The 26,946-nt window shown below is 44.9% G+C and overlaps 7 protein-coding genes across 13 annotated transcripts in view; 1 reads left to right on the top strand and 6 right to left on the bottom strand.

Annotated features, from left to right (window-relative positions):
- The window catches only part of LOC128307581 (protein Optix), a 60,706-nt gene extending 51,494 nt beyond the window's left edge, over nucleotides 1-9,212 (bottom strand). The window contains exons 1-2 of one of the 2 annotated variants that reach the window (XM_053045412.1): nucleotides 9,083-9,212; nucleotides 92-210 (exon numbers count right to left, since the gene is read on the bottom strand). In XM_053045412.1, coding sequence (XP_052901372.1) covers nucleotides 92-146 — 55 coding nt within the window. In that variant the 5' untranslated portion in view covers nucleotides 147-210; nucleotides 9,083-9,212. Of the gene's footprint in view, nucleotides 1-91; nucleotides 211-2,819; nucleotides 3,113-9,082 lie in introns of those variants that run through there. The other variant, XM_053045411.1, reaches the window with a different exon arrangement.
- Nucleotides 9,016-10,029, bottom strand: LOC128307606 (THO complex subunit 7 homolog). Its single transcript, XM_053045413.1, has 3 exons — nucleotides 9,948-10,029; nucleotides 9,761-9,881; nucleotides 9,016-9,695 (listed from the first exon to the last, which is right to left on the bottom strand). Exons 1-3 carry the CDS (start codon nucleotides 9,955-9,957, stop codon nucleotides 9,107-9,109), a joined length of 720 nt encoding a protein of 239 aa, XP_052901373.1. The 5' UTR covers nucleotides 9,958-10,029; the 3' UTR covers nucleotides 9,016-9,106.
- Nucleotides 10,030-10,442: 413 nt separating this feature from the next.
- Nucleotides 10,443-12,542, top strand: LOC128310454 (mediator of RNA polymerase II transcription subunit 28). Of its 2 annotated transcripts, none has more exons than XM_053047100.1 (4): nucleotides 10,443-10,542; nucleotides 10,612-11,010; nucleotides 11,085-11,316; nucleotides 11,418-12,542. In XM_053047100.1, the coding sequence occupies exons 1-4, from the start codon at nucleotides 10,483-10,485 to the stop codon at nucleotides 11,447-11,449; spliced, it is 723 nt and encodes a 240-aa protein (XP_052903060.1). In that variant the 5' UTR covers nucleotides 10,443-10,482; the 3' UTR covers nucleotides 11,450-12,542. The 2 variants fall into 2 exon arrangements, with proteins under 2 accessions (XP_052903060.1, XP_052903059.1); XM_053047099.1 differs by having other exon boundaries at nucleotides 10,612-11,022.
- A 334-nt stretch (nucleotides 12,543-12,876) lies between these two features.
- On the bottom strand, nucleotides 12,877-14,892 carry LOC128297865 (uncharacterized). 2 transcript variants are annotated; one of them, XM_053033579.1, is made up of 3 exons: nucleotides 14,775-14,892; nucleotides 14,565-14,706; nucleotides 12,877-14,489 (listed from the first exon to the last, which is right to left on the bottom strand). In XM_053033579.1, the coding sequence occupies exons 1-3, from the start codon at nucleotides 14,832-14,834 to the stop codon at nucleotides 12,919-12,921; spliced, it is 1,773 nt and encodes a 590-aa protein (XP_052889539.1). In that variant the 5' UTR covers nucleotides 14,835-14,892; the 3' UTR covers nucleotides 12,877-12,918. The 2 variants fall into 2 exon arrangements, with proteins under 2 accessions (XP_052889539.1, XP_052889538.1); XM_053033578.1 differs by having other exon boundaries at nucleotides 12,877-14,706.
- Nucleotides 14,893-15,199: 307 nt separating this feature from the next.
- On the bottom strand, nucleotides 15,200-25,327 carry LOC128298721 (cytosol aminopeptidase-like). 4 transcript variants are annotated; one of them, XM_053034496.1, is made up of 6 exons: nucleotides 25,265-25,284; nucleotides 25,083-25,141; nucleotides 24,680-24,792; nucleotides 16,671-17,054; nucleotides 16,073-16,597; nucleotides 15,200-15,999 (listed from the first exon to the last, which is right to left on the bottom strand). In XM_053034496.1, exons 2-6 carry the CDS (start codon nucleotides 25,092-25,094, stop codon nucleotides 15,579-15,581), a joined length of 1,455 nt encoding a protein of 484 aa, XP_052890456.1. In that variant the 5' UTR covers nucleotides 25,095-25,141; nucleotides 25,265-25,284; the 3' UTR covers nucleotides 15,200-15,578. The 4 variants fall into 4 exon arrangements, with proteins under 4 accessions (XP_052890456.1, XP_052890455.1, XP_052890453.1 ...); XM_053034495.1 differs by having other exon boundaries at nucleotides 24,680-24,795; nucleotides 25,265-25,276; XM_053034493.1 differs by having other exon boundaries at nucleotides 24,680-24,795; nucleotides 25,083-25,327.
- Nucleotides 17,066-21,214, bottom strand: LOC128298720 (E3 ubiquitin-protein ligase COP1-like). The gene has a single exon (XM_053034492.1). It carries the CDS (start codon nucleotides 20,786-20,788, stop codon nucleotides 18,386-18,388), a length of 2,403 nt encoding a protein of 800 aa, XP_052890452.1. The 5' UTR covers nucleotides 20,789-21,214; the 3' UTR covers nucleotides 17,066-18,385.
- A 565-nt stretch (nucleotides 25,328-25,892) lies between the features above and the next one.
- On the bottom strand, nucleotides 25,893-26,832 carry LOC128298723 (alpha-ketoglutarate-dependent dioxygenase alkB homolog 6). Its single transcript, XM_053034497.1, has 2 exons — nucleotides 26,695-26,832; nucleotides 25,893-26,625 (listed from the first exon to the last, which is right to left on the bottom strand). Exons 1-2 carry the CDS (start codon nucleotides 26,722-26,724, stop codon nucleotides 25,975-25,977), a joined length of 681 nt encoding a protein of 226 aa, XP_052890457.1. The 5' UTR covers nucleotides 26,725-26,832; the 3' UTR covers nucleotides 25,893-25,974.
- Nucleotides 26,833-26,946: the final 114 nt, after the last annotated feature.

Raw genomic sequence — 26,946 nt, 5'->3', positions numbered from 1 at the left:
CCTAACCTTGCGTTCGCACAGTTCAACTTTCGACCCACAGACACACGTATTTTGGTCCACTTTTAACAGGAATACACACGATCATGCTTACCCAACGGTCGTCCACGCAGCTTTTCCGCCTCGTGATAGTGCGCCTCCAGCCACATTGCCTGCAGTTTACCATGGGATGTTTTCGTAAACTTGTGTCGTTCCAGTATCGTGTAGAGTTCCCTGCAAGCGAAAATAGTGAAAAATTATTAAAGATTTAAACGATCCCTTCATCTTTAGGAAAGTCTATCCTCCATGACAAAGCTGCTGATTGGTGCGATTGATTTTTGCCCACATTCAAGTACGATTTGTTCGCGTTTCAATTGCGATTCAATAGCACAACCACCACAAAGCTCTAAAGCGTGTGTGCTTATAAGTAGCTATAAATTACAATTATTCTCAGCGATTACAAGACTTCCAAATCATTCGTTATAGTTCGTTGATGTGTATCGTTTTCATTTCTTCTCCCTCTCTCGCTTACTACGCTTGTGCATAAAAAAAATTCTTTTCCTCGCCCTGGTGTGGAAAATCTACGCACTACCCTGCTTCATCCACCGAGAAAAGAAACCACAAAACAAACAAACATCTGCACAATCGCGTACCACACGCATTTGAGCTACGCCGGGGGTAACTGGCTAATTAAATTATTTATCGAAAATTGAGCAGCTTCGAGCCACCTTTCGCTCGTCAAATCGCAACCGTGGCCGTCTGTACGGTGGAGCCTGTATGATTCGGGCTGCCCAACCACCGTACGGCCTTCTGCCCGGGTTCTGCACCCAAACAAATCGGCGAAAAGTCAACCCCGGTACGGTCTCGGTAGCACGGGGAAGGAAATGGTAATCTTCCGATTTGGAGATCATTATTACAAATTTCATCCTTCGATTCGGACTGTTCCCCTTCCCCACCCTTCCTCGGCTTCCCTTCCTCCTGCCAACATTCCAGCGTGCAGCACTATTCTAACCGATCTATCCGATCGATCCATCGAAACGAAATGATTGGTGCACGAAATTGATCGATTATCGAGACCACTGGGTGTTTGTTTTTTTGCTGTGCAACTCCTCACTTCTATGCACCCAGCTCACCCATTTTCCTTAGTTTTTCCGTTGCAAATTATCCAACGGCTCTCGTGCGTTGTCCTCCGGATCGCCGGGGGATAGGAACACATTTTGCTGGTGGAAACCCCGAAACAAACGGAGTCTGCATGGTTTATCAGAGGGGATTTAATTTCGTTTTAGCCACGTTTCGAATATGATACCTCGCTATCGAACATTGATGAGCTGACCGAAACACGTTTGCCAGGCGTGGGTGAAATGATTTAATTTGCCTCCAGCGCCTGGTGGCTAGGGTTGAAGCGTTTGTGGTGTAAAGTATTTAATGTGTGAGATTTCTGAATGCCTGGCAGGCGTTTGCCTGAAACTACGCATAAGGTTTTATGTAACCATTATGGAGTTTTGGGCAGAAATTTAATCTGGGGTAAGGTCGGGTTTTCTTTTTATTTTACAATAATCAAAATTTGTTTTTAGAGTCCATCAGTATGGGTGTCATGTTGAAGTAATCAACACCCCGTTGCATTTATTTGCTTGTTCAAGAGTCAATTTGTTTGTCGCGTTATTGATCTATTATCCTACTTTTAATACAACTCCTATTCTGTTCATTGATATCAAGTTTCAAAATTTTGCAACTTTTGTATGACACTTTGTCTCATATATGTTTGTGACAGTAAATTTAAATCTGATACAATTACTGCCAATTGTTTAAGTAGCATTATAATGATTAATTTATTTACTACTACAACAACCTGATTATGCTTTCTACATTTGCTTGAATTTTTGTTAGCCACCTGTTTTAAAAAAGTCACCTAAAGTGCTACATAAATTAGAAAATAATACCCCGCATAGAGCATAGAAAAAAAACCCCATAACATATAATACTGTAACAGTATACTGTATACTGTATATTCTGGTATTCTGCAACGGTAAGTATATCAGGATATGACATAAGCAAAAAAATCTGGTCTGAAATAATAGTTTATCTCGGGGACTATGCTATCGGGACTGAGAACAATTTCGCAAATCTGAATACTAATTCTAACTTGAATATCTAATGTTATTTGAAGGCTTATAGTGTAGGTTAGATACGTAAAAAAATTGCATTAACGTCTGCTGTTGTTTAGCACTAGATTGCCAGTCATTTACGCTTCATATTCATCATTTTTATAGTATAAATAATTCTATCGTAGATGATGCATGACTTTTACATATCTACTCAAAAAAATTTGAAAAATAAATTCCATTTGTACATTGTTTAAAAAAGTAAACATGTATTAAAAACGCTTAAAACGCTTGGACTTTCCAATGTTAACCTTCCAACTTTGATTAACTTAATTGGAAGACAAGGATCGCCAGTCGCCATAATTGGTACGGTAGTTCTAGTGTAAATAAAGCTCGAACTCAACCTTTTTAAAATACTATTTTACAGAATTCACAAATATATGGAACATAAAATTTACGTTGATCTTATACACTTGTGAACTCAAAGCCCCCAAGGAGGTGTTTAGTTAGCTTACTGTTATAGCATCCTGTACAAGGAGCGTTTTTAAAACAAAGCTTCAAACTTCCACACACAATCTTTAAAACTTTATCAGTAAACTCCACGACATTTTTTTTTATGTCTAATACTTTTTTTCACAAATTAATTACAAATATGTTCTACATCTACGACTCTGTCTTTTCTCTGACACATATTTCTGCCAATTCTGCCCAACACCCCAACGTTCCCCGCGTTCTACCTACCGAAAATGTCCCGTGTGATACGCCACGATCGCCCGTGCCCGCAGCACCGCCTCGGACCGATCGAGCTCGGTCACGTTCGGATGGGCGACCGGCAGGCTCCATAGGAACCGGGCCAGCCGCTCAATGTCACCGGATTCTTCCAGCGTTTCGCAAACGGTCGCAACTTGCGACGCGGTAAAGTTAAGCGTCGGTAAGGCAAAGAGCGGACTGGGCGCGAGAATAGGATGCGGTTGTACCGGTGGTGCCGGATGCGGAGGATTACCAGATCCTCCCGTCGGTGGCCCGACGGCCATGGATGGTTGTCTGACCACCGCCAGATTGTTTGTGTTTGGCGCAATTTTGGCGCGTTATTCCGCGACCGCCGGTGCTTGTGGTGCTTGCTGCTGGGTTGCCTCTAATTCCCGGGCCGAGGCTAAACACACTCCTCACCCGGTTCCCTCCTCACCCAACGGTTCCCACGTTTTCGATGCGCTGCTGCAGCGCCGCTTTGTCTTGTGTGCTTTCGGATGATATCTAAACAGCCGACATCGCATCGAACAGTATGGGGAACCTTCGTTCACTTTCTCGTTTCCTCACACAACACTAAACGTTACACATGCTCTTATGGGTGGAATCGGTTGAGAAGGTTACATCCAACCCATTTCGGCGTGATGACATTTACAATTCTAAACGTTGATCACAAACGGCACGGTTAATCACTGAGCACTTTACACGCACACTTGTAACACTTGCTTTCACTTGGTGCCCGCACCGTGCGGTAAGACACTCGCTGTTGCATTTGAGGTTTTGTTTTGTTTACAAACACCGACTGTTTGTTTGCCGAAGATTTCATTTACAACAAACGACCAGGGCATGTTTCTTTCCGTTCCGCGTTTCATCCGCCATGCCCTAGTGGTACGGATGCGGCAAGCTTCACATTCACTGATGGCTGCGTTTGTCACTTGCCAGCATTAGTTTTATGCTGCCAAATAGACAATTGGGTTTGCGATACCGCCGGCAACAAAAGAATGTTCTGCTTGTAACTGAGAATATTATCGTTTAATCCTGCCAACAGCTGCAACTATTTTCTAACACTCTGTCCACAACAGTGGACAGCGATCGAGTGCCCAACTCACGCGATGAGAAACAAACAAAACACCGTACGCAACAACAACAACAAAAATCGTTTCAGCACGTGCGAATGGATATTACAGCTCGCTTCACTACTTTCCCGAAACGAACGAACGGACCACGCACGCCGCACAAAACACTGAACAGTAAACGTGCAACGCAATCACCTTCCGTGCAGTGAGCGAATGAGAATGAAACTACACCACCCCGAAAAGGGCTCACGCGGCGTGAGATGATTCGACGACGAGGACGACGACGTCGACGTGTGCTACGATGGTGCGAGAGTGTACGTGCGATGCAGGATGCTGTTGGTTGGAAGCGTGGCAACGCGCGCGAAACAGCGATACACATCTCGCATCTTTCACTCTATTCTTCCATTGTTGGTTTCGCTGCGAGCTGCGCTCTAATAGGGTGTATTTATTTTGACACACTCAATCTGCGTGCGTTTTGGCTCCGGTTCTCGGATTCACCCGGTGTGCCACGGCGCGCTATCAATCTACCCCGACCGAACCTTGTAAAGCTACTGATATCTTATTTGATTTCCATGTACATAAACGCAGAGCGCTCAACCCTCCCCCCGGTTTAAGCGCGCACCACCCCTTGTGTCGAGGGGATGATTTCACCCTCCTTCACACCCCTCCCACATAGCTTCGCACAAAACAAAGCGAAAACGGGAAAAATGGTGCTGCCGAGCGCTGATTAGCTCAAAGAATAACCCAATCACCAAACGGGGTGGTGGGAAATGTTTCGCTTGAAATGTTTCACGCCGCGTTGAAACATTTCGCAACCCCTCGCGTTGAAGTTTCCGTGGAATGCTAGCATGTGGGCGTGGTTTGCAGTGTCGTAAATGAAAACTATGGAAAATCGTTTGAGTGTGTTTGTGTTCTTATGTACCGCATGTGTAACTAAGCGAGGCAAACGAAGGAAAAAATCGCATAGAAAAAACGACTGCATTCGTATCGGGATCGGAACGGTAAAGGGATCGCTTACAGCACGAACCGATAGTTGCCATTGACAGTGTGTCCTGGCGTGTTTTTTGTGCCCCCTTTCGCCCTACCATCCCTTAAAGCGTGCCCAGTTCGGATCAATATCAACGGGCCAGCGAGCCAACGAACCAAAAGGACACACATCGTCGTCCGGCGGGGATAGTTGGAACCTGGTTGAAATTAGCCTACACAGGGGCATAAACGCGGAAGTGACGGTCGGAGCGGAAGGCAACAGTCGAGAAAGGACAATTGTGGTCATAATACACCTCCCGGAGAAACTAGGAAATACGATACGTACTGCATTCCACCCTTCCATCAAGGCAAGGGTGTGGCTTTTTTTAGTACCATAAAAAACAAAGCACTATTTATAGCATTTATGGCATGAACATTTATGTATACTTTTCAATTTAATTTCTTACAATTTCCCAATCAAGCATTGCTATAGTTTGTTCAGTAAATCCGACAGTAAATAATAGGATTTCCCAAAACTTACTGCCCACCTTAGCAGAATTCGGTACGGAGAACAACTCTGAATTACATGATCTTTTGCAAAGTACCTTCATTATTTAGTTAGCACCATTAAAATCCCTTCCGATCGGAACGTATAGGTACGCCACCGACCATACACTACCAATTGCACATTAACTCAAGCCACCAACCGAAACGAGAAAAGAAACAATGTGTATGCTCGTCCGGAGTGAAGGGACAAGCGACGGCATTCTGGCAAACAGTGGCGCAAGTCGCAAACGCTACACCGCCCAACGCGTCCTGGTGAATTCCTGTTCATGAACTCCTACAAAAACCCTCGGGCCCTTCGTATATGCAGCATTAGGTAGCTCGTTCGTTCGTTCGTTCGTTCGTTTGTGTTAAAACTCCAATCGAAGAGTGGTAGTAGTAGTAGCACTACCACCATGTATCATGTTGCCAATGGGGGCTGCGTTTTTTTCTTGTTCCGCATAAAAAACGGCTCATGTTTGCTAGACTCTTCAACATATACTTCGTGTGGCAGAAAGCGAACGAATGGGTCGTCACAACCGTCGAAGGATCATGTACAAGTGAGCAGATCGATGAAGCGGATACATAGGCTAAAGCTTTCCATCTTTCCATGCCCTTTGAAGAGTCAGAATAGCAACAATAATAAAGGGAACATGGATGTTCCAGCAGGAGGGAAGAATGAAACGGGGACAACGACACCAGGGTAGGTACTTGGAAAGTGATCCACAGCGTAGTATATATACCGTGATATACTAATTCTTATTTTAAGGGTTGTGATGATGTTGGGTCAATAAAAAAAAGATCAAAATTTAAGTAAAAAGAAGAAAGATAAATGGTTTTTTTTCGGCATTGGTGTACAATATCTTACATAGTTTAGAATATCATTTAACATTCCTGAAGCATGGCATTTCGTTTATTACGCTCATGATGTTCGAGAGATGAAAGCTATTGCTCACAAGTTTAAACTTATATTCCAAAAATTCATTCTCTGTAATATTCACATACTTTACTTTGCATCTCTATGGATGTGTGAGCAATTCATTTCCAATCTGTCCTAAATTGAACTCAATGTTTTCTTGGTACTTCCGAAAAAGTCTTCCATCCTTTATAAGAACTTTTCGCCCTTTACACCTGGTCCTGTTAGATGTTTTCGTTCCAAATGTGTTAGTGTGTCGGCTGTATGTATTTCTTCAGTATTTTCTTGCAGTGAGGGTTGTAGTTGTACGACTGAGCTTATCACATCAGGCTGTACGGGAAGAGCATTCCATTTTACCTTTACTTTTCCCATTCCTGGAACTGATATTGCTTTCTTCGTCCTATGTTGGTGAGGAAATTGAATTAATTTGCTCGCTAATATTATTAATATATAGATAATGGCACTTTAATTCAAATACATTTAAAGCATAGGTTTACCTATTTTTTACGTATTTTTGGAATTTAAACACACCTGACGAATTTCGTTGATGAAAGTTGTATTAACTTTGCAATGAAAAAACCCCTTTACAATACTTACTTTCACGCTAACGCTACTATCATGAACCCAAATTTGAAACAAACTAATTTCCCCATTTAGACCTCCACTGCGACTTAGGTATCTCGATGACCCCAAACTGTAAACGAGAATGGGCAGAAAATTGTCATCCTTCATATCCTTCGCCTTCAACCCCGTACCCTTTCACAGGCGCCATCGTTCACCCCCCCCGCATCCCGTCCAACATTCCATGCCTGGGAGGGATTGTTCGACATCCGCCAAATCAAGCGACCAATCATTCTAAAATGTGTCATAACCCTTGCCGACGCGCACAGTTGGGACACTTATTTTTAGCCTTTGCTCTTCACAATCTCTGCATCATCAGCAGTCGGTGAGCCGTGGCAGCCGTATTGGTAGAGAGGGGGGACCGTTTCTCACTTTTGTATCGAATTTCAAAGTGTTTTCCTTCAAGTCAAGAGCCAACTGTAACTGTGCTGCATCGGCGGGTGGGTAGAGACTGAGGCCGAAGCATTTCGGAGATCGAGCGACGACGAATTTCCCAGTTTTCGTTGAACCTCAGGCGCGAGAACCGGGGGCACCTAAGTGATGATCGGGTCAGTCAGATGGAAAGGTGGTAGGCGACAGTGAGAAACGCTTGTTTGGTTTTGTCACGTCATTTCCTATACCAATTTGACACCGAACGCAATGGGGGTGGATGAGTAAGTAAGTGGATAGGTCAAAAGATGTCGGGCACGTCAGCGTGTGTAGTTCGCTGTATCCCAAAAAGCATCTTTTTTGTCACGACGACAAGAACCATCTGTACTGCGGAACCAAGCAACCGAGGGGGAAATTTATCAAAGTTGGCGTAAAGCATTCCAATGCACCAATAATGAGAATTTAACTACTTGATCCAATTACTTAAATCTTTCAAAAGAGCATTTTCTACATTTTTCTGCTCTTTTTCAGGTTGTGCCATGTGTTTGCTATAAGCGCACTGTACAAGATAATCAATAAATTTAGTTGGAATTCTAACTGTTGAAATAATAGTGAATAATTATGTACAATGAGCGCTTTACAACAAATTAATTTCACCTATTGAAAGTACGTAGCCTCTACTATCGATGACCAATTACTTTTCAGATGTGGCGAGTAAACTTTATACCACGACTTCCAGGAACTTGCAGCGCACTTGAGCAACATACAGTGCTGTCTGCTACCATTTTCCACGAACCCAGCCACCAGCACGATAACCCAACGCAACAGATTCTCCTCGGGCCGATTGAAGTACCCTCTTACCCGACGGCATAACCATTGCCTGTGCTACAACCACCCCGTCGCATATTAATATGGAAGAAAGACGGCTACCCGACAGCATCATAGCGCCAAGTGGGACGTTCAAAGAGCGAACCCGACGCCGCCCCGTAGCCAATCGATTTCGCTTCTGCAGTTATCGAGCTGTTTTACGCTGAAAAACTACTCCATCTTGTGGTGCCGACAGTACACCACCATAAGCCAACCAAGAACCCGTCCGAAATCACTTCGCCATAGAAAGTGCTCAACAAACTTCTTGAAAAGTTCTTCGGGCAACGGGCACACACCGACAAACGGAGAGTTGGCATTAAATCGCATTACAGCGCGCATCGCTCTGAACCACAAACAATCAAGCAGTCGGATTCGGATAAGTCAAAGCGCTACAGAGACCCTGGCGCAAACGACGCATTGGCCACTTCAAATCAACAACTTGCTACAAAGTTCCACGAGTGGTGGACACGGTACGGCTCATTGCGATGGAAACACGGTAAAAATCCCGAACAGCGCTATATATGGTTGAAGTTGCTCATGCTACCACCTCTTCGCATACACATATCCGGCTGTGCCCGCCGAACCAGAGAACTGGTTTTCTGAAGAGATATCTTCAGATGTAATAATCCTTTTTAACTACTGTTTGCTCGATTCGAAGGCACAAACCAACTTGTAGAAAGATTGAATCGGATTGTAGCGCGTGTGTTTTCACAGCTCTTTTTCTCTGCTTTTTAACTTAATGTTAATAATGTTTTTTTTATATAATTATGACAATATTATAAATTTAATTTCGGGTAACATACTGAAGCAGGATACTTCTCGTGTACCTTAACTATATATATTACTTACAAAAGTGTAAACATGTTGTTTTACTTACAATATGAACACACATTCATTACCTGCAAATACGGCAGCGTCTCCGATTAGGTAAGTTTCTCAGGTGACGAGAGTATTACCTCATCATTATCTGAACTGGCAGCATCGTCTTCCTCCTCGAGTGCCAGCGGGTCGTCACATGACATCTTCTCATCGACAACCGGTGCTGGGGCTATGTCCATCGCTTCCTCATCACATGCGCTCGTGCCCGTTACCGACATCATCGGATCCAGCTTGTTCTGCAACTCCGCGATCGAACGCATCAGCACACTGAAGTCCTTCTTCTTCGTTTCCAGCTTCCGCTCCAGATCGGCCCTACTTTCCTTCAGCTGGTCTAGATTCTGTTTCAACGATTCCAGCTCCTGGACGGTATTTTTGCGATCCGGCTGCTGGTTTATCGTTTTCGCCAGCATATCGTACTCCATCCGATTCTTGCGGATCTTCTTCGCCAGCACTAAGTTTTGTTTGCTTTGTACGATCTGTGCCTTTGCCGTTTCAATTCCCGACTCAATCGCGTCCGAGATAGTGCCATAGTTTTTAAGCTCTTGCTGCATAACGTCCGCGTAGAAATCGGACTTTTTCATATCAAACTCGCACTGTGCAAGTTGAGCTAGTAAGCGATCGTAAATCGGTTGGCTGTAACAGTGCAATCCAGCAATTGTATATTCGGTTGAGGTTAATCGATGTAAGGCTTATATTACCTGTTATCCGCTGGATCGCTTGAGTTGCACCATTTAATGAACGTTTTCAACAAATCGTTCAAGCGTCTATCGTCGCCGGTTCCGTCGCCATCGATTTGTAGCCGGCGTTTGATGACCTCCTCTGGAAAGCGAACAATAGAAACTCTTTATTCAATCAACAGAATATATAGCAAATAGAGTCGTTTACCGTCCGACATGGTGCTAGTTTTGTGTGGGAATTAAAAGAATTTTTCAGATTTCTAATGAGAACGAACAACTCGACGCGCTTGATTTGTTTGATGTCAAGCTTGTCAAGCTTTGTTTACATGATGATTCCCTTCAGAAACGTTAGCTACGGGGATTCAACAGGGAAATTTACGAGGTTAATTGGCTGAAAAAGGCACGCTACTGGTAAAATAATGAACTTCTACAGTACAAAAATGCAGTAGTTCGGAATGGTAAAGTATGAAAAAGCCTGTTTTTAGTTTCTTGAGTCGAAAATATCAACGACATTTTCAATACTCCGTTTTGTTCGTCACATCCCTATTCGAGTAACCTTGAACAACTTTGCAATCCAGCGAAACCTCGGCCACGACAAACGTCACGAAACACAAACAATCCGTGGACGTTTCTCCTATTGTTTTTCAGTCGACGTTTCTCGGCGCTGTCCACAATCGATAAATAGATAATTTAGCTAGTTTTTTTCTTTCGTTCTGACCCGGCCCGGTAGTCAGGTCGCTGAAATGGCATCCTCGTCGAACGTTAGCGGTAATTTAGTGGATGAGCTCGAGGAAGCGTTTCAGGTAGGAAATATGTTGCAAGACGCACCCGAAACAAACATCTTCTAAAAGCGTTTCGCTCTTTACCCGCAGTCATGCATACATGCCCTGACGAAGGAGGAATCGGCTACCGGAATCGATAAGGACGAAATTAAGGTGGAGGTTGATCAAACGACACTAAAGTTCATCGATCTGGCACGGCAGATGGAAGCGTTTTTCCTCCAGAAACGTTTTCTGCTGTCCGCACTCAAGCCGGATCTGCTGCTGAAGGAGGAAAACTTTGATCTGAAGCAAGAAATAGGCCGCAAAGATGAACTCATACGTAAGCACTATGAAAAGATTGAGTCGTGGAAACAGTTGCTGTCGGATCAACAGAACTTCAACAAACCGATTCAATCGATGCCTCCGGATATGCGTGGCAATCTTGCGGGTGGAGCACCGGGCGCTCCGGCCGGACTAATGGCTAGCGGTGGCATGAATCTGCCAATGCAGGTGAGCAAAACAGTACGTCTGCCCAACACATTATGGCGCCGAATTAGTAGTGTAATTCAATATTTGTCTTCCAGATGCAAAATCAGCACCAGCAGCAAATGCAACAAATGCAAGTACAGCAACAACAGATGCAGCAGCAAATGCAACAGTCCATGCCGATGGGCGCAGCAAATGCTCAGCTCTTTCAGCAAGGTGGCATGCCTCGCGGTGTGGGACAGTCGGGTTCGGGCGCAGGATTTCCGCAGGGTGCCGGCCCAAACCTGCAAGGACCGTTAGCATATTTAGAGAAAACAGCCAGCAATATAGGTGAGCCAACTGTCCGGATCGGTCCTACTGCCACTGCACGGTTGAGGCTAATCGATCGAAGTTATTTACACGTGGTTTGTTGTCACCTGTTTTTGTTGCAGATCTAGTGGGCCTTGGAGATGGTCGAAGGTGACGCGGGCGGGGCAGGGGACGCGGTAGAGGTCGAGGTCGAGGCAGAGGCCGTGGACGAGGCAGTGTGGCCGAATTCCACAGCGGCCCATTAACCTGAGGCTGGCATTGGGCGGTGGCATCTCGGACGGCGTTGCTCCCGTTCGGATCCATCCATCCGAGCACCAGCACGTGCGTTTCTTCGTCTACCGTTGTTGTTTGGTTAGGGCCCTCGGCACAGATCAACCATTGGCGATAACACTGTTAGGAAAGAAGTTTCGGCAAAAAGAAAGGCACAAAGTACAGCAAATAGCAGCGAAAAATGGTTCCCCTAAAAAAAGAAAACAAAACAAACAAAAAAATACCCAAGCCTTAGTCTGCGACTCGGCGACAAAACCAAAATCAGCTAACCGGTTTTCAGCAGGTACCGTTTCATTGGTTAGTTAAAAACCACGTGGACCACCAACCCTCAAAAATTACCAAGCACGTTTTGGCACACACACAGCTAGAAATTTCTCTTTGACCACTTGACGCCAAAATCGTCCCTATTTGTTATCTCCATCGCTCCCCAGTCCCTTTTTGAGAGTGTAATTATGGTGTACAAACAAAAACTATACACACACACACATACCAAATACACCGTGCGTCGTCCCCCGGTGCTGTTTAGGCGCCACTGAGGACAGCACATTATTTTCTTCTCCTTTTTTAAATATAAATCATGTATAGAAAAATTGTCTACTATCAACGCTACAAATGCAAACGATGCCTTGGCATTGGCGATCGTGTGTAAAATGTGTGCTCGCTTTCTCATTAAAACTCTCCCTTTTTTCCCACCCTACCCCTTAAACCCCGTCGGACACCGGACGGGTTTCACTTTGTCGGGTTAGTGTTTGAAGACCACGAGATATTCCGTGTTTAGCTTCAGTAACATTTTTCCAATTATTCCAACGTAGTAATTCCCGTTGTGATTCACCAGAGTTCGAAGTCTTTAGGACGAACCTGCTCCAGAGATGCGGTCAAATTGCGCTGCGAATGGAAATAGAACCACCGTTTCACTGCTTCCAAACCTAGGTACGAAGAACATGGAACAAGCCAATAATAATAAAGAATCGGAATTAATCGAAGCGAATCGTTAGGCAATCATTTCTCTTTTCTAAACATGCTGGCTCGAACAAACGTAGTTTTTTATCTTCTTGGTCCCCTCACAGGTAAGCAGTCGTCCGGCGTTATCATCACGTCCACTAGTCATCGTATCTTTTCAACCTTTTCCGCCGTCAGGCTATTAGCTTGCCCGATCTTGTTCGACTCACTGAATGTATGCTACCCAGCATCCATTCCTCCGGTCATTACTCCTGTTCATAGATGCTTAGAAAGAAAGAATGAAGTTCGTTTTTCTTAAAATATATTTATTTCATCGCACAAACAAATTTAAATGTAGAGCATAAATCGGTAGCTAAGCTAATCGAGCTAAGGCAAAATTGGCAGCGCACAAGGCTAAACGATCTGTTTGTGTACCTTTGGCAGTGTAGATTTGCTTTTCAAACATCGATCACGACGGATCATTTGCAAACGTTCCTGTGGCGTACAGGTGACAAAAATATCATGCAATCGGTCCAAGCAAAATGCAATGTGTTTACCGGCATTACGTCGAATAGTGGCCTGATTCGCATTATCCTCTTTCATTCCCTTCGCTTGCGTTTGTGAGCTGATGATAAAGCAAATGATATCGGCGATCGTGCGTTTAATGCTCTGAACTTCATCCGTCTTAAGCAGACGCCTGGTTAGATAGCCCCGTGTGTAAGCATTAATAACGGTGGCCGCTTTCTGTTGCTGCAGTTCAATCATTCGCTGTGGCAACAGACTAATCACATCATTTCCGTTGCTGTCTTGGATTTTGGTCGTTGTATGAACTGACGAATTCATCATAGCGTAAAGATGCTTCCCATCTACCAGGGGTTGATCTTCCGTCAGCGTATGCTCATTGTTGTTGACATTCTCTTCCGAAGTTCCGTTCGCATGGCATGTTTGGTAGGCGGCATCGTCCGTATCGGTACACGAATCATACGACACATCGCACAGCGACAGTTGGCTAACGCTCGAAGCAACATGAATGTCCGGTGTCTTTGTTCGATTGCAATCCGGCATCATCATCATACTACTCTTCTCATTGTCCATCACATCTTCCTCTATGGTTAGAGATTTCCCACAAAGTGCTACCAACTCTTGTGTTTTTTCGCGAAAACTTTTCTCCAACATTAATCGTTCTTCTTCTTGCCTTTTTAAGAGTTCCATCATGCGCCGTTCGTGTAAAGTTAGTGCTTGCGCGACACTGTCAAGTGCACGATCAGATGCAACTCCCGAACCGGCAGTAGAGTGGCTGATCTTGCGCGAAGCCGGTTTTCGTTTCGTTCGACATTTGGCAGGATCCAAAGTCGGCTGTTTGGGAGATTTGTTCAGACGATCCGTTTTAAATTTACCAAATGGGATTGGTTGAACTTTAACCGATGGAGTGTCCTTTTGTGCTGCTACTTTCGGTTTTGGTGTATTTGGTTTGCTGTCGACGGTAGGAACGTTAGGCTTGCAACAGTCTTTTACGTCTTCTAAAGAAGGATCTAATTTTGCACGATCGATCGGTGTAGAATGATCGACTCTTTGCAGGTTCATTAGATCGATGCTCGGTTTTTCTAGATTATAAGTGTTGGATCTAACCAATGGGAACCATCCCATTGATTCTTCTGACGTTGGAGTCACCGTTCTGGTGGGTGATTGCCAACACGGTTGTTTACCGGCGTCGGATTGTGCTTGGCCTGCGAACCTTGGTGCTTGGTCTTGATAGATGAGACTGCAATCGGATTGGTCAGTTTGTACCTTTTCCGTAGTCTCGATGACAGTCACAATTTTTTGTTGTGAGGATTCGCATAAAACTTCCGAGGGAACCGTAATTGTCGATTCTTCACTTTGATTGGAAGAATCTTTCACTACATTCGCTGTTGCAATTGTTGATACGTTTACTGTAGCTTCCAGTTCTATCTGATGATCCGATACATCACATTCCGCATCATCTACTACAGCCAATGATCCAATGATCTGATGATCCGATACATCACATTCTGCATCATCTACCACAGGCAATGTTAAACTTCCCCAATTAACGATCGAACTATTCGTATCGATCAATTCGCAATCCACGGCCATGGTGCTTCTTCTTTCTTGCAGTCGCTTTTCGATTTCGATTGCCTTCTGCCGGTAAATGGCTACGGCTGCACGCACCTCCTCATTAACCTGTGAATGAAAACCGCGGAACTCATCAAAAACTGCTGTTTAAACTTTACACCACAACGAACGCTTACCAACGGCGGTAGTATGGGAACACCATCCAGCTTAAAGACCGACACGAAATTACTCTCCATGCTGACAAAAACTACTCCGAACCGATGGGGAAGCAACGGCAAAGGAAATAATCCTGAAAACTTTTCCACGCTCAACAAAAGTTTCTCCAGTGGCGACACGTTTCCAAGACAACGGTGTGTAAACAACATAAACAACCGTTTCACTGTAGCGGCAACGATCAACAACATAATTGGCGCGAAACGGACGACAGATGACAGGAGGTTGATGCGGTAGACGCAACGAAACACCAAGAGGCAAGGCGCCAATAGAGGGAATATTTGTGAAATAAGTAAACGAAAATTAACTACAAAATAAAACCCTCTAGAATATGCCAACTATTTTAAACACGATGAAATACAATGAAATAAATAGAACACTGTAAAAATCGTATGTATTGACTATTTATTAACCAACAACCACAGATTCCGCAAGTTTAACAAAAAAATACTGTGCCTTTAGCACGCAAACTTAATTAATGGGTAATAGTGCACTCAAAAAAGGAGAAAACAACAGTTTCATTTGAACAATGTTTAATGCTGTAAAGTGATGCTAGTATCATTATCAATGGCAAAACGAATCTGACTGATCAGAGGGAACAAAACCAATCCTGCTATTACAGTGTTTAGATAAAGAAAAATGCATACTGTACGAAAGTATATCTGAATGCTATCCGTAAACACTGGCACTGGTTTGTGGAAGTGGACGCATTCTACACTATAATCGCTTACTAATGCATAATAGCGAAGGTGCGTTGCTCCACCATTTCAGGCACTTCCGGCCTTGGTAACGAATTCGACGAGTGTGCGCATCGGACGTCCAGTCATTCCCTTCGATCCCGTATAGCTTTGATCGCTACAGTCGCCCATCACACCGGCAATATCCACGTGCAGCCACGGTGTATCCTTCGGTACGAATTCGCGCAAGAACGCTGCAGCCGTACAGGATCCGCCACCCTTTCCCTTGCCCAGATTGTTTAGATCGTACCCGTTGTGATCGCACATCTGGTCACTGTAGTGCTTAAAAAGCGGCATACGCCACACACGATCGCCAGTTTGCGAACCCGCCTCGTGGATCGCTTCCCACAGCTTATTGTTGCTGGAGAACACACCCGATACACAATCCCCAAGCGCCACCTTAATTGCACCGGTAAGCGTCGCGATGTCAAGGATGAACTTCGGATTGAACCTACAACGAAACAACCAGCAGGCAATTCGTTAAATCTTGTTTGTCTCAATTAAGACGAGCGCGTTCCACTTACGTCGAGGCATAACACAGCGCATCGCACAGAATGAGTCGACCCTCAGCATCCGTATTATCCACGCAGATACTCTTGCCGTTCATCGCGTACACCACATCGCCCGGTTTGGTTGCGGTTCCGCTGGGCATATTTTCGCACAACGGTACGAACCCTTTCACGTGCACCGGTGCCTTCAGCTGTGCTAAGGCCAATATCGTTGATACTACGTTGGCCGCACCGCCCATATCGGCCCGCATCTGGTCCATGTTAGCCGATGGCTTCAGACTGATACCGCCAGAATCGAACGTAATACCCTTGCCGACCAGCGCGACGCACTTTTCATCCTGAGAACCGCGGTACGTTAGCTCGAGAAAACGGGCCGGCTCTACGGAACCGTTCGTAACCGACAGGAAGGAACCCATCTTTTTCTCTCTGGCCCAGGCTTCGTCGTGCACCAGCACCTCAACGTTCGCCGCACTCAGCCGCTGCTTCACGGTCTCGGCAAAAATACTGGGCGTCATATGATTGGCCGGTGTTTCCATCAAGCTAATCGTAACAGAAAAAAGTGAACATCAAAAATCTATCCCTCTTTTCAACTGATAGCGAGTCGAATACTTACACCCGGGCAAAGTTTTGTGCCTCCGCAATGATCACACCCCGATCCCAGTCGGCTTTCCCGCTTGCATCGTCGGCAAACCCAACCGCTGGTAGTGGCGTCTGTTTGTCCTTGCTCTTAAATACCTGAAACTTGTAATTGGCCAGTGTAGCTCCCTCGGCAGCCTGTTGAGCGTGTTCCATGTCTTCCACCACGATTTCGGCCATCTTGTTCGCCGACAGCGCACGAACACCGGCCGCGGCCGCAATGCGCACATTCTCCTTCGCACCATCGATCTCGTCCAGGTCGTCCCATTTCGATGCGTCACCTAAACCGGCAACTGCAACGGCCGGAAACTTACCGAGATCCCAGAAAATTCGCGTTTGTCCAGCTTTTACCGGGCCACAACTATGGGTTAGAAAGCAAGTGCATGAAAACATATTAAGAAACGATTCTGCGGTTCCCGTTTAAAATTGCTCCACTTAAATGATAAAGGAAACATTCAAGAACGGCTTGAAAACGTATGAAAGAGATTTGAACGGATTCTTTATTTCGTGTAGTAATTCAAGGAAATGCGCTCACACTCGAACTGCGCGCAATATGAAAATAATTAAGTGGACGAAACGATTGTAACGAACTGCAGCAGTACCGTTTAAAGGTTCGAGAACATTCATTTTCAACTGAAATTATATTAGTTACAATTCGTTCTTATTTACCTCTCCACACTGATTACCCTTTAAAAGCCACATGGGTTACACACATCTGTCTACAATTATTATCTACTGTACAAAAATAGCAAAGCTCTCTTCTCTATATTCATATCACCCTCTATCCATCCTCTATCTCTCTGAATCCCTTTTCAGGTTGGTTTTGCAACAATAAATACGGCCAAGAGGCAAGAATTCATTTTCCTTAATGTTTTGCCTCACTCACATTTCATATACACACTAGTCTTTTCATTAACAAAAGACATGGTTGGTCTTCCCCCCGTTTACAAACAAGTGTCATACAATTTTAAACGTGATTTGCGTAATGGTTAAAGTTAAAACTAGAAACGAGCAGCAGCTGTTAAGGTTTTAAAAAGGACATTTGGAAAATTATCAACAAATCTTACAGTCAACAATCTGTATCTAACTAAAACAACCGACTACACGAACAACACGAACTCTCTAACTAAAATGAATGCAAAGGAATGCGCTCTGCTGACGCTCTGCCTATCTGTCTAGCAAACGAAATGTACATGCTACATGTCAGATGCAATATGCATCATCATCGTATGATTTTCGTAACTTCTAATGCACTAAACTAACACTAAACTGTAAACGGAACGATTTCAGTTTCATAATCGCGTTGCCTCGGGGATTACAGTGATTGATGATCATGTTCTAAATGTAATGTACATGTGTCACTGGGTAAATACATGCTTGCTTGTTTGATGTTTTACCTTTAAAAAAAAGCATACGGGGTTTTCCTTTAGACGACTTGTGCGCGATCGAATGAAATCCCGGAACACGATCAAGTTTTATTGCTTGTCCCTTACCCCCACAAAATAACAACCCACTGTGTTGGATTGAAACATTCACTAAACAACGTTTCCCTCCCTTTATTGCATATTGCAGCTAGTAGTTTCATCGTTTTGTTTTGTAACCTACCCTTATTGCGTACCTCAATTATCGATATTTCCGTAACACCTACCAAAGTGTAGCAAGAACCTTCGCTTGCATTACGGTACGTACGTTCTACACTATTTCCAGTATCTTAATTACACCCTCACTGTTGCCAGCAATAATAATATTGCTCTGCTTTCGCCAACAAACCGCCGACACAAACTCATTCCCCTCCGAGTTGCTACGCTCCATATCCGTCGACTGGAGACCGCTTGTGCGCGAACTACTGTTACCGATGCCACTACTGCTACCGGTTCCGGCCGCACTGGTCGACCCACCATTACCACTGCTGCCGCTCGAGAACTTTAAATTAAACAGCTGCTTCGAAAGACCTTTGTAGTACACGCATAGCGAATTGTCCTCGCTACCGCACGCCAGATAATCATTGTTCGTCGCTAACCCCGCAAAGTTCTTCTCGTTAATGTGTCCCGTAAAGGAGCGCAAACAGAACGGCGGTGAGTTGATGTTCCACAGCTTTAGCTGACCGTCCGTGCTGGCCGAAACGATTTCGTCCGTGTTGAGAAACTTCACGTACGACACCGCCTTCCGGTGGCCCTTGAACAGGCAGAGCGGTTGCTTTAGGTTGCGCAGATCGTAATAGTTCACGCAATGGTCCGCCGTGCCGAACGCCAAATGGCAGGAGCTCTTTGGATTGAACTTCACGCAGCACACGTTGGCCCGCGCTTCGATGGTCGCCACGGAATGGTCCACATTTAGCGACCACAGCTTAACCCGCGCATCGTCCGATCCGGACGCTAGCAGGCGCGTATCGACTTCGTTAAAATCCACGCACCAGCATCGCTTATCGTGCTCCTCGAACGTTTTCGTACGCGTGCGCGTCAGTACGTCCCAGATCGTGACGATACCTTCGTAATCACTCGACGCCAGCACCTGCTTAAAGTAGCTGTTCCAGATGACGCACGATATTTTGCTGTTGCAGGTCATCTCGTTGATCGGATAGTTGATGTCTACTGCCGCGTCACGAATGGCCGTGTAGTAGTCGAAAATTTTTATCCGTTTCGTAACGCCCGCGATCGCAAAGTATTCACTGTCCTTATCAAACTCGATGCTCGACACGATCGTCGAGACGTAGTTCGAATCGTTCGAATAGTTGAGTGTGGCCAGTGGTCGCAGTGCGCTATATTTGGAAAACTTTATCAAACTTTCCCGGAATGTGTCGAGCGATGAGCGGCCACTGGATCGCGTAGTATCGAGATTGGACTGACTGGAGGCGTTCGAGGTTGCTGCCGCCGGTTGTATGCCACCCATTAATCGGTCACTGTTTAAGCTTCCACCACCACCGATTCCCGTACCGATGCTAGCACCGCTCGAGGTAGATCGCTCTCCAACCCCGAGCGAATCGGAGCTACAGGAACGATCCTTCCCGAAGTAGAGATCTTCACTCCGGGCCGCAAAGTAGCACTGGACGAAATCATCGAAATGTTGATACATTCGCTGCTTTCGCGCCAGAAAGGAAGACGGTGTGGATGATAGTGAACCGCCGGAAAGCGATCCACCCTGGCCACGGCGGGCACCGTGCAGGTTAAAACCCTCATACGATTCGGTCACATTCGAGCACGTATCGTCGATGAGCGATCGATTTGACGGCACCGCAATATTATCGATCGTGTCTATGATTTGTATAATTTCCCGCTTGATCGCAACCACATTTTCGTCCTTCTCGTCACGCACACTCTGTTCCACCTCCGCCACCGTCGGGCAACTGCTCTGGACGTCCTTCAGCACCTTCTCCACGTCCAACAGATCGTTCCGGATCAGCGCAATCTCGTTCGCGATCTGCAGCTGCTGTTGCTCCTTTTGCTTGAGCAGATGTTTCAGAAATTCGTGCAACAGCCGGTTCTGGGCGGCACAGGATTCCGCCTCCAGCAACGTTTTGCGCTGCGTCAGTATCTCCAGCATCACGTTCACGTCCGAGAGGGACAGCTTTTTCGATTCCGTCGCCAGAAAGTGCTTCAATGTGTCGCCTTCACCGCCAGCAGTCGCGTCACCACCACCACACACACCGCCGCCGGTTCCCCCATGCAGCTGGGGTGAGTGTTCACCGGGCAGGGATTTGTGCCGATGCAGGAGACCACCACCACCACCCCCACCCCCTCCTTTCAACCGGTGCTTGGTGATGAGCTCGTTTAGCAGGAAGTTCGGCACAATGTGCTCGTGGGACGCGAGCGGATAGTTGCACTTGGGGCACTTTTTCGCGACGTCGATCGACCGCGCAATGCACTGATGGCAAAACGTGTGGCCGCAGCGCGTGATGTACGCCTCGTTGATGATGTCGAAGCAGATCGGGCAGAGAAAATCGTTCGTCTTATCGTCGACGCTCGTCGGGATGCCGTTCAGGGTGGCGAGTCTTTTCTTGCCGCTACTGCTACCGCTGCTACTGCTGCCAGCTCCGATGCCGGGTCCTCCACCACCGGCACTACTGCTGCTGGCACCACCACCCGTTCCTGAGGACATCTTCGTACCGTTCGCCGCTGTTTATTTATTGAGGTAGTCAGGCGGGTACCAAAACACGCCACAAATTAAATCCTAATCGGCTTTCCACACAGCACACACGGAAACACTTTTCGTTGTTCGCGTCGTAGCTAACAGTGCTGTACGAAAGAGACCAAATCAAAATGATCCGCATGGAATTCAACCACAGAAAGGATAACTGGATCGCACCCACTAAACTAAACTTAACCGCTTCTAAAATTCTCCCGAAGCGGTAGCAAAAGGCTGGTGTATTGATCTCTTCAGCCTGTACATCACATCATACGTGTTGCATTCCGGGACACACGACCATCGTGAGATTAAATAGTCTTTTCCCACAAAACATTCTTCATAAACGCCCAGGATCCAAGGCAATTGATCATCGTCCCCGTGTTATGCGGACACTTTCACTTCATCGTATTTCACAACTGCGGGAGTAGTGTTTCTCTAATAAGTTGTTCGCCTTTTCCGGATAGCCCGCTATTAGCAACTACCGGTTTTTTTTTCTTGACAAATGTGTGCAACAAAGTGGTCCGGTGGGCTTAGAGCATGTTAACAGTGGATCTGAAACGAAAACACAATGCGAAAATAAGGACACTATTGAGCTATTGCTTTGCACGTCTGATTTCTCTTTGGCGGTATTTTTTCCGGTGTGACCAACTGAGGTGTAGGGAGCGGGGGACGTTGGGGTAGGAGGGAACAGCGACACATGGCAAGTGAGATGGATGATCTCGGGTGACTCTACTACAAGTTTTAAATACATTTCATAATGATTATAGGGGAGAAGGTTTTGAAACATCTCTAAATGGTTCACTGTATGAACCTGGGGTTCAGAAAACAGGACAGCTAATGTGCATTTTGATTTGATAGCAGCATTAATTGTTTTGGTTGTCGAGATAAGCGTTGTGACCGGGGATAAGGGAGTCGGGAAGGGGGAAAACATCTTTTATTCCAGACACAATAAATACTCCCGGCTCAAGTCGATCTTGAGTTAGAAATTAGGATGATAGAAAAGAGTAAAGGAAAGAGCATTTTCGGGTTTTATTTTTACAGATAGAAATTAGATAGCAGTGCAAAAGCTCAAAAAAGGTAATATTTTCGCTGTTTTCGTAGATCTTACTGTTTTAATTTTATATATTAAGTAACATGCGGTTCTGCATGTGTTCTCCCTTGTTGGAGTATTGTTTCGTTTAATCGAGAAACATCACTTGGAAACACCTGCAGCGAAACGATACAATGAAAAAGATCGTTTCAAGAGGTTACCAACGGCGAGATAAGTCGCATGATCATGCGGTGCAGTGCGTATCTGTATAAATTGATAACAATAGGCCAGCGACTTGGCGCTTATGATAACGTTTTTTTTTTCCTCTGTGAATAAATCAAATTCGTTTTCGTGTATATTATACAATCATAGTGCCTATACCATGTATTCATCGTTTGCGTACGTAGATTTGAAACTGTTTAGAAAAGCAAAGCAAGTGACACGAGAGTTCATCCCTCATCACACACGATCAAGATAGAGGAAATGTATGGGAAAACAGTGATATACATAGGTAGCAGCATCATTACAGTGGAAATAGGACAATCGAAAGAAAGACAGAACAGATAGAAACGGAACAGTACCAAGTTCATCATACACAAGCCACATGCTTATAGCTGAGAGAATAATGAAACAACACAATGCAAAGATGAGATACCCTAATGCCAAGGAGTAAATATGGATGGCAACGTACCAAATGATCGCCTATCACCAACCCCAAATGATTCTGTCGTGCTTGAATTTTTATCTTTTTTGAAACATCCAACCCCAAAGTGTGTGTGTCTGTAATGTGTATTTGAAAGAGGTCAAATAGAAAACACATAAATTTACCCTTTTATCCACCGTAAAGCTACTTTTGCGCACATCATATGTTTGTCGACCTCAATCTGATCCTTGGGTTGTGGTGTGCGAGTGTGATTCGCGCTGGAAGAAGGTGCATTGGTTTGAATTGCATCCAAAAATTCAAATCCTTCTTTCGCTCAAACAACCACATTACAAATGCGACACACACACACACTGTCTCTCCGCATCGGGGATTTTATAGGGTTTTCATATGCAGATAAAAAATCGATTTCGAATGGAAATCGGTGCGGACCACCTTTCAGCACAAGTGGGATATGTATTTATTGTACTTTATAATGTACAAATGGCTTAATAATGCAAAACAGCGCTATGTACCCGGCCTATAGGCGCACAGCAATTGGTTTGTGTGACTCTGACCTGTGACGGTGTACGGGGATGCGAAAGATTCTCTTTCCATTGTCACGTTTACGAGGCTGATTTTAATGCCAGCGCGTTCCAGTGGTTCTATGTCATATAGAGCGGGAAAAAAACAAACGGACAAGCAAAGCACGCTGTTGTCCTCGATTTAAAATTGAAAAAGCCACTTTGTTGTTGCTACTGTTTGCGAATTTCCAGCAAGTCACGAACTGTCCTTCAACTGTGACTTTTCCCCTTAAGGCTCGCGGCACAGGCTATCTTTAGTAGGCAGCGGCGTTTGAGGTACGATAGCAACCGCGGGAAGGTGGGAAGGCAAAAGCAACCGGATGGGTAAAATGGGAAAAGCTTCTTTTTCGCGGGAAGCGGAAAATTGCCAACGCGGGCTTATCGATATTAACAAGCACCGGAATGGACGACATTAGGCACGTAAGGACGAAAATGGCGCTGCTCGGCGCTCGGTCCTACTATTACTAACACACCAGCTGATTATGTTGCAAACAAAGCAAGAAAAAGAAACAAAGCAACCCATGAAAAACGTAGCAGACACGACAACGGGGGTTTTTCCGCCGCTTGTGTGTCGCAAATGCGGCGATGGTGCATATGATGATAACGAACACACAAACGGAATAATATGGATGGAGTACCGGATGACAATGACGAGTGTGTTCTGCTACTCGGGGTGAGCAAACTATTTTTAGGGTTTGACCCCGGACCCGGCATATAGCGGCTTTTGCAGGGATCGATCGATGTGCAACGACGATTTTCGCTCGGTTTCGCAAATCTTCGCCACACAAAAATTAAAATATCGTCGGCTAAGACAAATGCTATTGCATCGTGTTTAACTAAACCACTTGCAAGAATATAATCCGTTGCTGTTGTTGAATTACGCTGTTTGTTGCTAACCATCATCCAATACGCGTGCGAAATGCAACACGGTGCTGCAATGTATAGCACGGCATTCAAGTTAATCGCTAGTGTATCTTCCTTTAAAAGCCATTCTTATCATTTCACTCGTCACGTAGCGCGCTAGTGAAGTTGCCAAGATTAGATATGGCACAGCGGATAACGGTGTTCAAACAGCATCCTGTAGTGCGGCACATTTGAACAGTGGAAAACTCGCATCTAGCAGTCCGGAATGAAATGGAATCTTCCACACATTCTTAATGCAATGTTGCTCTTTCTGCTCACACTCTAGCAACCATTGGAATATCCCGCAATGGTGCAACGAAATCGCGATCGAAGATATAAATTTTCCGGTCCACTTTACTCTGGAGACTCTCCGGATTGCGGTTCTATCAATCCTTTTGTTTTTCCTTTGAATGAATTGCTCGACAGGGAATTGGGATGACACACCAGTATGATACCTTCAAAGGAGTTGTGTGAATGAAAATTCCTAAACAGCTAATGATGAATGAGGATGGAAAAAGCGAACTGCGATGGTTTAGAACAGATTGAGCGAAGGTATTCATTTGAAAAAAAGGAACGCGATCCACAAAATATACTACCTACTACAGATAGAGTGATCGAATGGGGGAACACAGAACGATAGGACAGTATAGAGGTTAGGATGTGTCGAAAGAATAGAACGCCAACAGGACGTACGCTTCTATACTTACATGTTAATTTGCTCCAGTAACTTGCCAGCTGTTGATTCGTTGTACTTCTGGGCGTACGGCGTAAACTTCACCTCATCCTTCCCATCCGAGGAGTAAACACCCAAAACTAGACCCTGCTGCAAGAGCACACGAGAAGCGCCAGCGTTCACCGTACATTGGTCCGGACCGGTTGCGTGACCGTGGCAACGAGCGCACAAAAACCCAGCAGGTGACGTACGTTCGGAAGCATTCCGAAATGCCGATACACAGTGTTGGGAAGGTAGTGGGTTGCGTAGTAAAGCGTACGGTGCGCGACGTCCCGTAACACCGGAAAGTGTGAATGGAGAGTGGAAAGGTTAGAAAACAACGCGACCGCAACTGCAACTTTGCAGATTGCTTCACTATTTTAACGCACGATACGTACTTTCCTCGACATTGATGCGTAGCTGCGACTAAACCGTACCGAACAGATGCTGCCTCGAACTAAAAATGCCATTTAACAAAATTTTAGATAACAGCACAACAGACTCATCCAATGGTTATTCTTCTTCTTCTTCTAAGCGAATAGGTTATATATCGCTACGGATACCGCTATGGCAATCTCACTTTTAAGTTCGTATGTTCGTCTTTCTGCGCAAATACACACTGCAACAGATTGTATTTTGAATCCTGGAATTATAAGAACTTTACTCAATTTCGGCGTTTCCAGTGTTTTTCCTTAACTACTACACGTTTTACAAGTTATTGCAACCTACCTGAAACGTTCCCACGAAAGGGATGGCGTAATCGGAATCACGATGACAAAACAGGAGGTCTCTTTTTCCCATCGCAGGCTGTCTCATGTGCGCTGAAATTGACAATTGATGTTACGAAAAAATGACAGCTTCGCCTGGCAGCATGGTTGCTCAAAAGGTCGAGATTCGTGGTCACATTTCGATGCATTGCTTTGGTGTTTGCTTCGGATTATGTTCAATAATTTATGCTTTATATTTGTAGCAAATTGGTTCACCAGTCTAGTACGGTTTTGTGGACTGAAAATGAATTTACCAAAGTGTTTCTGAACTGTACTTTAGTATGCTCCATCTGAGCTCTCTATGAACTTTGGGTACAACGGACAAGTATTCAAAATGTTTCGATTCGTCACATCAAATCAAATTACAAGTTTCTTTTCATAATCATATGAATTAAGTTTTTTCTTCCGCAAATTCCTAGAATTACCCAAATTCGATTTAGAACTACTTTTCCAAACAATTTTTCTTCTTTTCCAAAGTTCCATCAGTGTGGATGGCTTTTGGTAAAATTACTTTGAAGCATTGCTAGAATATTTTTATTTTCATTTTACTAGTTTTTGGCACGTGACGAATTGTTAACGATATCCTTTTCGCTCGTTGCAATACGGCTCCTACACTCAAATTGCTCATCTTCGACATATTCACTACCATATCATCAATCACATCCTGCTCCAGCGCTGCTATCGAGTGAAGATATTTGTGATACATATCGTCTTTAACCACTAGTAAACTTCGCGGTTCTAGCAAAATGCTTGCCGTATGATGGCGAACTATCGAGCCGCTACTATCGGAAACGCTTCCATCGATTTGGTCGTAATACTCTAGCACCGTATGCGACCCACACGAAATAGTAGTGATGGTAGGATAGAATAGGGGCCCATCCAGATGGGGCATTATACCCTGTCCCGGAAGATATTCGTTGATCAGGACGTGGTTAGCTTTGATTCCTTCTTCGTACACATTCAGCTGGTTGATACGATCGACGTAATGGTTCAACCAGGCCGGAATGTCTTCGGCTATCATGCCCTTCGGATGGGGCACACCACCGTAGTTTATCAACCTGCGATTGGACAGCTGTGTCCACCGGGGTTTGGGCGTTTTGGCAATTGCTTGCATAATGGAACATTCTTCCTCCTTTGTGATGAATTCGGGCACATAGTAGATACTCGGTGGACACTGCAATGAGATGAAAATGTACTTTCCTGGTAGAGACTCGTGGATGTTTCTAAACCAAATCCGACTTACATTCTGCACAACAAAGTTATCCCAATTCATAGCACTGGAATAATTTACTTTATCGATAAACTCTAGTTGAGATAATCAGGTTTTTCGTGGCAAAACGCTTGAAACTCTTGTTAATCTTCCGGCGCTGCAGAGAATGATTATTTTTGTGCAAATTCAAAACAATGCAATGTCATTTTTTAAATCGCATCGCTTTTAGTCAAGTAGAGCAATTTCATCCACAGTGGGATTTCAGTTTCATCATTTGAAATAAGT

Source organism: Anopheles moucheti, chromosome 2 (genome assembly GCF_943734755.1).
Source record: "Anopheles moucheti chromosome 2, idAnoMoucSN_F20_07, whole genome shotgun sequence".
Taxonomy (NCBI): domain Eukaryota; kingdom Metazoa; phylum Arthropoda; class Insecta; order Diptera; family Culicidae; genus Anopheles; species Anopheles moucheti.
Note: the sequence above shows the minus strand (reverse complement) of the source record. Positions and strands in the feature narration are given on the sequence as shown.